The sequence below is a fragment of the Rhincodon typus genome, chromosome 28, assembly GCF_021869965.1.
Source record: "Rhincodon typus isolate 14 chromosome 28, sRhiTyp1.1, whole genome shotgun sequence".
NCBI classification, from domain to species: Eukaryota; Metazoa; Chordata; class Chondrichthyes; order Orectolobiformes; family Rhincodontidae; genus Rhincodon; species Rhincodon typus.
In genome coordinates this window covers 21,875,821-21,889,941 of record NC_063359.1, presented here as the reverse complement: position 1 = coordinate 21,889,941, position 14,121 = coordinate 21,875,821, and the positions used below count along the sequence as shown (strand labels likewise).

The following is a 14,121-nucleotide window of genomic DNA, read 5'->3' as shown; positions in this document are numbered from 1 at the left end:
GGTATCTGGGATGTTACCTGTAAGGTATGACTCTGTGAGTGTGACTATGTCAGGCTGTTGCTTGACTAGTCTGAGACAGCTCTCCCAATTTTGGCACTAACCCCCAGATGTTAGTGAGGAGGACTTTGCAGGGTCGACAGGGCTGTTTCTGCTGTTGTCTTTTCCAGTGCCTGGCTTGATGTCAGGTGATCCATTCGGTTTCATTTCTTTGAGTCTTGGTAGTGATTTGTACAACTGAATGGCTTACTAGGCCATTTCAGAGAACAATTGAAAGTCATATGTAGGCCAGACCAGGAGAGGGTGGCAGATTTCCTTCCCTTAAGGACAACCTGCTATGGTAGGATTCAAGCTCAGGTCCCCAGAACGTTACTTGAGTCTTTAGCGATAATACCACTAGGCTTTCGTCTTCCCTAATGTTTAGATACTTACAAAAACTCTTTGCTGTCTATTTCTTGCTTGCTTCCTCTTGTACGAATTTTCGTCCTGATTAACCTTTTAGTCAATCTCTGACCTGCCACTCAAATGTGTACTGTTATGTGCTTCATCCTTAAGTTTTACCCTCTCAACTTGTTTTGTTAAACATGCATGGTGGGTCGTCCCATTACAGTTTTTCCTCAATAGGAATGTACTCATTGAGTATTCTGAAATATTACTTTAAATGTTTGCCACAGGTCTTCTACTGCCCTTTCTGCTAGCCTAATAACCTAGTTCATTTCAGCTCATTCAACTTCATGCCCATATAGTTGTTCTTATTCAGTTTTAAAATGCTAGTCTTAGATCCACTCTTCTCTCTTTCAAACTGCAAATAAAAGTCAATCATATTATGACCACTGCGAAATCGAGATGCTGTTACTCTGAGGTCATTCATTAATCCTGTAAATTGCACAATACCCAGTCTGGTATAGCCGACTGTCTGGTCAGTTCAAGAACCTGCTGCTCTAAGAGACTACCTCAAAAGCATTCCATAAACTCTTCATCTGGAACTACTGTTACCAATCTGATTTTTCTAGTTTGTGTACAGATTACTCTCCCTTTATCGCAGGCATTCACTATTTCTTCTTGCAAAACTCACCCCACATTATGGTCACTGTACTGGCAGCCTGTTGTTCACTCCCACAAGTTTCTCTTTCCCCTACTATTCTTCATTTGCACTCAAACCGATTCTACAGTTTGACCTAAAGCAACACTATCTTTAATTATTGCACAATACCATCTTGGTTAGGAGAGCTACTATTCCACCTTTTATCTCACTTCCTATTCTTCTTGAATGTCATGTACCCCTAAATAATCAGAACCTGATTGTTGTCATCCTGAAGTCATGGCTCTGTAATGGCTGTCAGATAATATTTATTAATTTGATTAACTTTATTTTGAATGCTACATGCATTCAGATCTGGATCTTCTGGATTTCCTTTTGTTATCTTTCTAGCTTCCAGTCTTGACTACTGTAGTTGCTTATGTTTTTTTTTGCCTCTTTGTTCCTTCCGGCCTTCTCTGACCTTCATTTCCCGCATGAGTATTTTGTTCTCCTGCCTCAACTCCACCCTTGATTCCACTCTTTTGTACATGTGTTTCTCCACTCAAAAATTACAATGGGTCTCCCCACCATCTACCCTCAGGCTTTGCCTTTGCCTCTGTCAAAAGTATGTTAAAAAAATTCCAACACTTTCAGTCCTGAAGAGAAGTAATACTGGATTCAAAACATGAACCATCTTTCTCTCTCTTCACAGCTGCTGCCAGTTTGCTCGAGAAATTCAGGCAATCTGTGTTTGTGGCAATAAATTAATCCATTTTCCACAAAATTCTTCTTGTAGTTTAAAAAAATTAAGCTATCCTGAAATCTGTAATTAATAAAGATTACAATAATGAAAAACCAACAATAAGCTTTGACCATAATTATATATTTTCTGCATTTGTCAGTATAGTAGTATATTCTGAGAGTGACCATTGTCTAAAATTTTCTTTAACTTCAATAAATTTCCTGCAACATGTTAGAGTCATGAAACTCAGAGCCCAATCATCTTTTATATCACTTCATGTCTGGTCTTATTTCCTTTTCAGTTGCTATTTTTTAAAAATTATCCCAGTGTTTGATTACGGTTTAAAAAAAATGTCCTGCATTTGTGGGAGGAAAATCTACTTTTGCCGAAAGCGAATACATTATTTATGTTTTGTTTTTTTAAATATGGTAATGCATTGTGAACTCTCACTGTTTCACATTCACTGTATTGTCCTATGACATAGCCCTATTAACAAAGAATGGGAGTCTCGCAGCGGGAAAATTGCATCTAGCCTCAGGCAAGGTGGTGTTTGCAGGCATACACGTGCTTCCACTGTTTTAAACAAGAGATGAAAGTACTGCCACAAGGCTCATGACCACTTGACAATTTTTGAGATGCAATGGCTATGGGGAGTGGGAAATGCTGCAGGTAGGATGATCATGTATTACCCAATGGACAGATTGCAGCATGACCTTGATTTTAAGTCCTGATTAGTACATTCATTCCCAGGGCATTATATGCTTCATATGATAATTTTCTCTGGTTCTAATGTTTGACAAATTTTTATTTTCTGGTAGTTTTATATCTGTCTTCTACCCTATCTGTATAACTCATTTCAAAATGTCAAAATTCATTCTTAATGGTGCAGTAATAAACCAAATAACCTGACAAGGCTAGAGACCAATATCTGCTGGAAGCAAACAATGCCAGCAGACCTTAGTGACACTACATGCTTCAATCCAACATAAAACATTTTTGTATCGATTCAAATCTGTAAGTAAACTGTTTTTGACTTTTTCCATTCATGTAGACAACAGCTCCAAGTAGATAGCTTTTGTAGTTAGTGATGTATTAATTACTAAGACAACATCATCTGAATTCCTTTAGCCTGTTACTATTCTGTCAAGCAATTGAATTACATCTGCAAAGCATATGAAATGCCACCAAGTATTCCACATGCTTTTAAGTTATCTATCAGCTGCTTTTTCCTGCTGACTTTATTGCCCTGAATTGTGTTTCAATCAAAGACACTTGCAGCTAACAAGAAATGCCATTTTTCAAAATCACCAGCAATTGCATCCTTTCCAGTCTTCACAACCTTAATTATTATTTTCTTTGAAATTAATTAACATTTCTAACTCTCACATAAAATGGAAAAAAGTTATAGAGTAAAATATATGACTTAAGCATCTCATTACTAACAGATATAATTGGAATACTGTCAGTAGCAAGAGTGAGTTTTAAATTCACTGAACCAACTTTCACATTTACAGACTTTTTGGGACGTTTGCCTGGATTTATGTGCTTTACTTCCGGTGTTTTATAAATTGTGTTGAAGCTTGTAAGAGTCATTCTTCTTTATGTTGTTTGATTTTACATTCATCCTTAATGTTGTCTGATGATGTGTAATTTTTGCAAGGATGTCAGTTAAATGTTTACCACTGTTGAAGCTTTTCCTATAATTTGCAGTCCAAACAACCTTTTCCTTTAGAGCACAGTTTTAGCTCATAGATGAACTGGTAGAGCTTGCAGTGCATGTTTATGAAAGACATTGCTGCTTCTTCAGAAAATTTATCAGATTGTGCTAGATAATGCAGAAGATTTAAAATGGGAAAATTGAAATGTGTTCAATGTGTTTTCCTTCTCCTTTGTCTCCTTGTATTCCTATGTGGAGAAATTGACACATGAAGCATGAGGAAAATGTGCAGTTTTTCAGGAGAATTGATTCCTAAACTGCAGCTTTGTCGATGAGGTCAGCTTCTGATAATTGCAGGCATGAAACTGATTAATTTGGGTTGTGATCTGACTTTCAAACGTTATTTTGTGAAGTGCCATATCACACAGGCTGTCTTGATTTGGCAACAAAGAAAAATTGATATTGATACTATGAAGATTACTTAATAATATTTCCTGACACCTCAGATACACCTTGCATAATTCTCTGTGCTGGTGTCTGTTCATCTAAGATACTACCGTTGTTAAAATGGAGGAATGTGCATGTCTAGGCAATATCTTGGGTGAAGTTTTCGTTGGCTATATATTGTATCTCCAGCATTCTCCAGAATTGTCAGTATCATTCTCCCCTAGGATAAATGATAGATAAATTGGATGCAAGAACTTAGAATTGGTTAAGGACTTCACAGTATTGTTATTCTGTGTCAAGCCAACTTATTTTCAATGCAGTTGTTGTTACGGACACTGACACTGTGCCTGTGCAGCAAATACTTCTAATGGTGCTGCACAAACAAACACAGCCTGATCACTATTTTACTGTTTGCGATTTCGCTTTCCGCAAGGGGAAAATTCAGTGCCTTTTAAATGCATTATGTCTCAAAATATCTCCTTATTGATGAGAATTCCACATTCAAAGAAACTATTCTCTTGTATATGTTACAGGATTTTAATTCGTTTAACTTTTAATTCCCTTTTTATTCCTTAACCCTGATGAGGCATAACAATATTCACAGGCTCCAGATTGGGATTGCTTAAACAGAATGTTAGTGTACCAGTGCGCCATTGTGGAATTGTAACGTAGCTCAAAGAATGACCTTGTACTTAATGTAATATTTGCTTTGACTGCCCTCAGGGCAAAAGTAGTCTTATGTTTTAATATTAGTTGTACGGCTAGGAATCACTATTTTGATAACAACTTGCATTTATATAGTGTCTATAAACATGATTAAATGACAAACATCACTTCACAAGAACATACCAAATAAAATTGGATAAGAAAATAAAGTTTGGTCATATAATGGGATATTAAATGAAGCTTTGCCAAAGAGATGGACTTTAAAGTGTGTCTTAAAGAACAAACGAAAGGAAGGCAGATTTCGGGACGAATTTGAGAACAGACATTGGGCTGATGAAGACACCATCACCAATAGTGGGGCAGGGGAAATCAGAGATATGCAAGAGGCCACAGTTGGAGGAGTTAAACATCTAAGGTTGTAGAGACATGGTGGTAGGGCCATAGAAGGATTGAACACAAATTGAGAATTTTAAAGTTGAGTTCGTAGTACTGAGAGCCTTTGTTTGTCAGGGAGCATAGGTTGATGAATAAATGGAACTTGGGTTTTGATCATTGTAGTCTATGCAGGGTTAGAGAGAAGAGGCTGATCAAGGCTGTGTTGAAATAGACCTAAAGGTGATCATCTTACTGTTAGAATAATCATAAAACCTTTCAGAGAAATTCCGGGCTTGATGATACTCTGTCTCCAGCAGTAGATAAACCATTATTCTCTTTGTTTGTAAGCAATATGTCTTGTTTTATGTTACTGTTTGCTGTTCAGCAAGCATGTGTGTTAAGAGTGGCTTGAGTCTATTGAATCTCCTATTAACTTAAATTCTGTCTTCACTATCATAAGCTGTGTGACAGTTAATTTTCCCATTGGAATATCCTGTGCCTCGACTTTTCTTTCTGTCACAAATGCTGTCATTTCAATCATCATTTATCCTAACAATCCAAGTATATCTCTATTATGTCCAACCTCAATATTGAAGTAGATTGGTGCATTACAACTTCAAATCTAGTATCAGAAAAGACATGTAATACTTGACACTTTTGCATCCGTTTTCAGTGAGATTTATTTGATCTCGCACAATTTCCTTTTGTATTCCGTACCATCACAAATAGTGCGTCTAATTTCATTCGTATCAGCTACATCAAATTCTGTTTCCTACATGAACCATCTGCTTACTATATTCTGCTTTGAAATTTATTTTAAAATTTATAGATTTTCTTATCCTGAACAGAAAAGAAACTTGATTTGCTGACCCTCAAGGTATTTTAAATAGAGTCAGTGAATCAGTACAGTCAGGTTTTAATCAGTAGTGCTGTGTATTTCAACAGAGAGGTTTGCTTTCTGTTGCTGGGATTATTTTAACATATGCTGTCTGGGAAGTTGTGTATTTTCTAAGAATTGCAGTTTGTCTAACGTGCTTGAGGTCTCACTTGTCCATCATCATTCACTCATTATTCAGATGCAACAGTCATACCTTTGCAAACATAATGCAAAATCACTGCTGCATGAGAGGGTTGTTATATAGTCACTCATTCACTTTGGTTTTTCTTTATTTGTACCAATGTGAATTGCCACCGTTGAACTCCCTTCATTCATTCTAAATATTCTCTGTAACAATGAATTTATTTTGAGAGTCTGCCCAAGTGAAACAATGACTGTATATTGTATTTTATTGCCAAATCAGCCTTTTTTTACCTGGAAGGTGCTGGAAAAGGTATTTTTTTCATACTTCTGACAGAGGCAGAGGAGCAAGAGAATAGACGTTATAAAAGACAACAGGGTTATTAATGGTGACAAGAGAAAGAACGGGATGTAAAAAGGTTGTAAATTATGCTATGAAAAGAAAGAGTAAGCCCTTGCTACTAAGTGCAAAGTAAAAAATATTCAAAAACGACATGGCTGTGAGGGAAGTGGGAGGGGGAAGAAAATGTAAGAAAATATAAGAAAAAGGACAGTGGGTGCCGACTGGTTGACCAGTCTATGGAGCATCTCCATTCTTTCTGTAGGAATGACCCTGACGTCCCATTGCTTGCCATTTCAATAAACCACTTTGCTCTTATGTAAATATTTCTGCCTTGGGCCTGCTGCAATGTTCCAACAAAGCACAATGCAAGCTCAAGGAACAATGCCTAATTTTCCATGTAGGCACTCTACAGCTTTATAGTCTCAACATTGAATTCAATAATTGTTTTATGTCTACCCCCTCTTTCTCTTGTGTTCTCTTCCCTGACCCCTTGCCCTCAGCCAGGTCGAGTTCATATTTTGTATACTTTGCACTTAGTAGTGACGACCCATTCTCTCTTCATTCTGGACCTTCTTTCTCAAATATTAATAACCCCTTTGTATTTTGCATTGGTCTCTCTCATGTCTGTCTTGCTCCTTCTCTTCCTCTGTCAAAAGTATAAAAAAATGTATTTTCAAACATTTTTCCATTCTGAAGCAGTGTCATGCTGGTCTCGAAACATTTACTGTTTCTGTCTCCACAGGTGCTGCCAGACTTGCTGACTTTCTCCAGAGTTCTCTGCAATTGTTTCACATTTCCAGCATCTGCTTTATTTCGTCTTTAAATGATTTTTTATCTATATCACTTGCTATAGTTATTGTTTTAGGTTATACACTGCAGTACAAAACTGTAATGTTGACTTTGGAATATAAATGGTAGAGAATAGAATCATAATGTTACTAAATACATTGCCTGAGAAGTACATCAATTCTTCTTTTATCTCACCTAGTAATATCTGACAAAGTTGAACAACTAGTGTGCATTTTCATACTTCAAGCTTCTATTCATTAAGTATTGAATGTTGGCACATATCCTTTAATTGTTCAAGTGGTTTCTCAGATTATTTTGAAAAAATTCAATATTGTGTGTACACAAAAAATTTTGGAGCTCAAGTTGACGTGGGGTTTTATTTGGATTAGGCTTATTGCAGCTCTCTTTGGATCACAATAACATTGTGGCTTGTTTTGCAGGTGTAATAGGAAAAGCACTGATATCTCTGATTGCCTCAGTTTACGATGTGACTATCAAAGCTAACTTTAATCTTGGGCTTAATTGGAGGAAATTCCATCACCCATATCACCATGAAGTTTGAAGTTTGATGTTTGGTTTATTTTTGATACTTCGGGATACTGATTATCTCTTTTGGTTCCTTATTTTTATTCAAATATACAGTTGTCAGCTCTAAAGAACAGACTTAAGAAAGTATCAACAACCACAGGTGATGGAGTTGCTCGTGCATTTTTAAAGACTCAAGCGGCTCTGTTTGGCAGCTATAGAAATGCTCTGAAGATCGAACCTGTGAGTTATAATCAAGGCATTCTTAATAATAAGCCAGCAGCTCCTGAATGCTGCTGATAAAGTAAAGACCAGTATTTGCATTGTTTCATTTTGAATTGCACATAAATAGATTTTCTATTATAATTATTAATATAGTAGAGCATACATAACATTTACTTTTAATAAATGTAAGTTAATGTATAATACATGAAAAATAAGTTGCATAATTTCTTATTGTGCAATAGGAAGCTATAATGTACATAGAATTAATTAAGTTGCAGTAGGTAAACAAATAATGTCTTATCATATGTAACTATTTCATAAATATTTTTAAGCTTGGAATTTCATTGTTTTAACTCACTCAGTTTTCTTTTATAGTTTCTTAGCTGCTGTTCTCCATCACCACTGTACCATTTTCTGCTACATGAGAGGGTTGGGGAAACTTGTGTCATTTCTGATGTGCTTTGCATAAGAATTTTTCCATATCAGCTATAGGAATGACTGTCATAAAAATTAACATTATGTGAAAATAGATTGATTTATAGTATCTTGCCTGCAGAGCAATTGTTAGATTTGCATTTCGAATGCATTGTCATATTGATTCTGTGTGTGGAAACTAAATACTGAAAGGATGCCATTAAACTGTCATGATTAGTATATATCTTGTTTTGCAAAGAGAAACAAACTATTTTGGGATGATAACTGCTTTATCACACAATTGGTAGTTCAGCTTATTAAGGCACAAGATAACAGGAGCAGTAAATATGGCTCAGCTACTCATTCTCTGACTCCCAGTCTATGCTTCACCAGCTCATCTCCGTGGTGGTGTTGAGAGTTGGTCCCAATGCCAGTGAGCTAATGAGGGAAAAATTTGCTGTGGTTTCTTGTTGATATGCAGTGCCCATAGCTGGAAGTGTATATGTTTAAACAGATTCAGGCTTGACTATCATTCTGTCACCATCTCCAACTCTCCAGCTGAATAAAATTTGTGGTCAGTAGTTAATATTATAATGCAAATATTAGTAAGCTACTAGAAGCAGCTGCTAACAAATAGTGACCAGATTCAAAGCAAGTGATGGGAATGAAATTAATGATCATTAAAAAAAACTTTTTAATGACTTTTTTATTATTATAAATGCTCTGATTCTTATTTTCACACTTGTATGAAATGTAGGCACTGCTGGTCTATATGATCCAAGCGTGGGCCTGAACATCTGAACATAAAGGTGAGACATGTGGAAAGAGCACTGCAAGACTTCTCAGAATGGCGAAGTACAACAGGGCAGACTGTTAGGGAAGGTGACAAAACAACTTTGTCAAAAAGATGGTTCTGCAGGTTTCTAAAAAGAGAGAACTCAATAGTGGAGTTGAGAGTTTTGTTGCCTTTATTCATTCGCAGAATGAGGGAAATGCTGGCTAGACCAGCATTTACTGCCCATCCCTCATTATCCAGAGGACAGTTAAGAGTCAACCAACCACATTGCTGTGGGTCTGGAGTCATACGTAGGCCAAACCAGGTAAGGATGGAAGTTTCCTTCTGTAAAAGGCATTAGTGAACCAGATGATAGGTTTTGCTGATAATCAGCAATGGTTTCATGGTCATCATTGGACTCCTAATTGCAGATTTTTTATTGAATTCAGATTCCACCATCTGCAATGGTGGGATTTGAATCCTGGATCTCTGGATTAACTGTCCAATGATAATACAATTAGGCCATTGTCTCCACTGAAGAATAGAAGGGAAAGAGTGCATTAAAGTTCAGAAGAGGATAGCTGAAGGATCAGTGATACAAATCTAGAGAAATTTGTAAATATGGTTTGGGGAAATGTTGAAAACAAATAACCTACATTTAGTATGTTGAAGAAAAGATGACAAGTACAGATGAACTATAATGGATGTAATTGGCATGTAAGTTAAGATGTTGACAGCTGGATTTTAAACTCATTGGAGTTACCTGAGGTCAAATTCCAGCAAGGAAGATAAGAAATCATATCTAGATGATTGCTGTTCCTGTAAAAGTTTTGGTGACAGTGGAGGTGTAGTGTTAATGGAAAGTAATAGTGAAAGAAATTAGCCTTCTTGGTGTGACAGATACGTGACAGAATAGCTTACTAAGATTTTGCGCGATTTGATTGAATGACCAAAGACAGAGACGGGACAAAATTAACTACGCCAAATGTGGAGTCATGTTCTTCAGGTTGAAACTGCAAAAACAAAAGGGATTAAAATATTCATGTTTTTACCAAACTCTTCTATTTTTCTTACTGTTAATCTAATCTTCCTTTCTACCTCTCTTTCTTTCCATATCTAATTTGAAATTGAATTTGCTCTCTTTAAATTTTGCTTGCTTTTCAGTTCCTCAGCCTTATTTCTCAATGAGATGTATGGTTGATTTCCTTGATTACCTAGGCCTTGGATGCAATGTTGCCATTACCAAATTATGCTTTCAGTATACTCCTAATAGCTAGAGTACCCTGATGATCTAAACTGGTTATTCGGGTCTTTTTTCCTAGCCCCTTTGTGCTTCTCAATCTTTTGAGAGTGAAATGGGCAATCCTTGTTAGGAAAAACCCAAATGGATGATTAAGTTTCTTTATGACTCAAGTTCACGTAAATTGTCATAGTTGAATTTGTACTTGTTTAATTCAGTCAGTACAACTTGCCATACTGATTGTCCTTATAAGTGGGCCTTCTTGCTTGACTGAATTCCCCGCATTTTGAACTTAGTCCTAGTATTTGGAAAGCAATGGCCTAGTGGAATTATTGCTGGATGGTTAATCCAGAGACCCAGAAAATGTTCTGGGGTCCTGGCTTTGATTTCCGCCATGTCACTTGGTGGAATTTGAATTCAATTAATATCTGAAATTAAGAATCTAATGATGGCCATGAAGCCATTGTCAATTGTCAGAAAAACCCATCTGGTTCATTTACGTCCTTTAGGGAAGGAAACTGCCATCCTTACCTGGTCTGGCCTACATGTGACTCCAGACCCACAGCAATGTGGTTGACTCTTAACTGCCCTCTGGGCAATTAGGGATGGTCAATAAATGCTGCCTAGCTAGCCAGTAGGAATTTTTTAAAAATTGCTAAACATGAGTATTGTTGCAACTTTTTATTTTTCAAGGGAAATCTAACACTTTTTATCACCATGTTCTCTATCTGCATTTTTGGAAGTTATCTCTCAATTGCAGTAGGTTGCTGAGGTCTTGTATCCCTATTCAGGTGGACCTTAACTTCTCCTGACTGTGTTAAAGATGATTCCTCCTTGTATCCTGGCCATTACTGCTGTCTCAGCCATCATTACCTAACCAAGATAGCCTGCTTGCTCCCGTAGCACCTTGCTTTATTTAAATAAATGGTTCTGTTTGCATCCTGGGTTTTAAAGGAATTGACTGAAAATATTGTAGCTGTGCACTAATGATTGGAAAATTGCATGTAACAATTTAGGAACAATGAGAAGGGGAAAATGTGGAATTGCAGATCTTTTCATCTAACACTTATTATTACAAAATTAATACAGTTTTCCATGATGACCTGTGTGCTAGGATTTGTGTCTACTGTTAGTACTGATCCTTGAAGATCAAAGTGGGTTGAGGTATATTCTGGAAAAAGGTAAATTGGTGTTCTGATTATAACGTCAATAGGTTTCAAAAAGCGTCTATGCATCCTAAGGTTGCCATCCCTATGAACATAGATGTGAGCACACAAATTAGGACTATGTATAGATGACTTGGCCCCTTGATATGAATCAACTGCTATGAAGCAAAAGCTAAACAGGAAACTAACTGCAATAGGTTTTAGCTAGCTTTATTTTTTGTTTGGCAGTACAGAATACAATGGGCAATCAAGTAAAGAGGAAACAAGCAATATTCTGTTTGAATGGAAGTTTTCTATTTGGCAATGTTCAAACAGTGATGCTGAAGAAGGTCTCTGAGAATGGAGCAGAGGTTGTGTTACTCTGTGCCATAGAGAGCTAAACATACAGACGGCAATGAATTGTGACTTGCACCACAATTGTCAAAGGCACATGTAAAAGACAGTTAAGTACCTGAAAGGGTTAACTGTCATCATGGAAAAAGTTCTGTCCATTAGAATATAAAGGATTGTTTATAGGAGGATTTATCCAGAGTTGTTGTTCTCCAGATGTCTCCACATTGCCCCAGAATATATCAGTAGTAGTAATGTGTACTTACTCTTAAGTGTGGCCTGATGTCCCACAAAAGATTATCATGTATCTCATGTAATGTAAGTATTATTAAGTAACATGTAGGAGAACTATTCTGCCTATGAAGACTGAACTTAACTTCTGCTGAATACTTTGTGTGGGCATCTTTTCCCCATCTGGTATAAATAACTTAGTCTAACACCAAGGAGGAGGATTGGTGGCATTGAATCTAGCCTAGGCTCCCGCAATGGTTCTGGTGGATGACCACATCATTATAAAAGGGCACCAGAGGTGGTCACCTGATGATTTAATTTAGTTATGCAGTTATAAGAGACCAGAACCCATGTTGTTTTTTCAGTGTTGCCAGAGCCCACTAACCATTATAAAGGGGCTAGGGAGGTGAGATTCTGTACTACCAGGGCTGTCATGTCCCTTATCTGAGAACTTCCAATGGAATATGGCTGCTGGTAAATGTGACTCAAGGGTCAAAATGCTTGAATGGGAAATAAGAGATCGAACGTAGTAGAACCTGAACTGGCAAGACCATTAGATTGCATATGGTCACACGTTTATTCAGGATATAATGCAAGTGTTTGTAACTACATGAGGTGAATCTTTGTTGTATCAACTATTTAAAGGAAAATTTATCTTTTTATTTGAAGCATGCTACAGCTGTTAATTATTGTTTGAATAGTGTTCGTTTTAATTTGTTTGTTACAGTGAACATTTTAAGAACTCAGTAATGCCCAGTTTGGGTTCTGCCAGGGCCACTCAGCTCATGACTTCACTACAACATTGGTTCAAACATGGACACAAGAGCTGAATTCCAGAGATGGGTGTTACCATTAACCATAAACTTAACTGGACTCATCACCTAAGCACAGTGGCTACAGGAGCAGGCCAGAGATTAGGAATACTGTGGCAAGTAACTCACCTCCTGACTCCCCAAATCCAGTCAACCATCTACAAGGCCACCAATCCTCTTCCTCGGTGTTAGTCTAAGTTATTTATACCAGATGGGGAAGGATGCCCGCACAAAGTATTTAGCAGAAGGTATGTTCAGTCTTCATAGACAGAATAGTTCTCCTACAAGTCAGAAATATGATGGAATACTTCCCACTTGCCTGGATGGGTGCAGCTCCAACAACACTCAAGAAGCTTGACACCATGCAGGGCAAAGCAGCCTGCTTGATTGGCACTACATCCACAAACATATACTCCCTCCACCACCGAAGCTCAGTAGCAACAGTGTGTTCTATCTACAAGAAACACTGCATAAAATCACCAAAAATCCTTAGACAGCACCTTCCAAACCCATGACCACTTCCATTTTGAAGGAAATTTATCACTGTTCCTTTACTGTCGCTGGGCCAAAATCCTGGAATTTCCTCCAGTGGCATTGTGGGTTAAGCTCCAGCACATGGAATGCAGCAGTTCGAGAAGACAGCTCACGACCACACACTCAAGGGCAACAAGCGATGGGCAATAAAATGCTGGCCAGCCAACAATGGCCACATCCCATGAGTGAATTTAAAAAAAAAAAAACTGAAATCATCTTGTCAATCATTCTTTTCCTGTGGCATTGTGAGGGAATCTTTTGTTTTCTAAAAATTAATAGTCTTTACAGAGATTGAAAGCTGTGATTAAAGATATTCTTGAACACCTTAAATATCCAGCTGGTTAGAAAGGACCAGTATGGATTTGTAAAGGGGGATAGGACATGCCTGATGGGATTGATTACATTGTATTGAAGAGGTGACCAAAGTAATGGACAGGAAAGTATTTGAGGATGTTATTAACGTGGACTTCCAGAACACATCTGAAAACATATTCTGTAAGAACACTATTTAGATAGTGTTGGAGCTCATAGATTGAAGGCATTTTATTTTGTGGCAGATGAAGTTCAATGCAGAGAAGAATGTGACATGACACATTTTGGTAGAAAATAATATGGTGAGACAGCATATCGTAAGGGGCATATACTAGTCTGCAAACGCCTGATCTCATCTGATCTTGGAAGCTAAGTGAATTCTGGACTGGTTAGTATAGTGCCTCACAGCGCCAAGGACCTTGGTTTGATTCCAGCCTCAGGCGACTGTCTGTGTGGAGTTTGCACATTCTCCCCGAGTTTGCACATTCTCCCCGAGTTTGCA

At 37.4% G+C, this 14,121-nt stretch overlaps 2 protein-coding genes across 2 annotated transcripts in view; both read left to right on the top strand.

Annotated features, from left to right (window-relative positions):
- LOC109912627 (DENN domain-containing protein 1A-like) overlaps positions 1-14,121 on the top strand; it is a 164,607-nt gene that overhangs the window by 8,296 nt on the left and 142,190 nt on the right. The window lies entirely within an intron of this gene.
- LOC109916315 (DENN domain-containing protein 1A-like) overlaps positions 6,418-14,121 on the top strand; it is a 107,131-nt gene continuing 99,427 nt past the window's right edge. Inside the window, exons 1-2 of the mRNA XM_048613371.1 lie at positions 6,418-6,423; positions 7,698-7,823. Coding sequence (XP_048469328.1) covers positions 6,418-6,423; positions 7,698-7,823 — 132 coding nt within the window. The remainder of the gene's footprint in view (positions 6,424-7,697; positions 7,824-14,121) is intronic.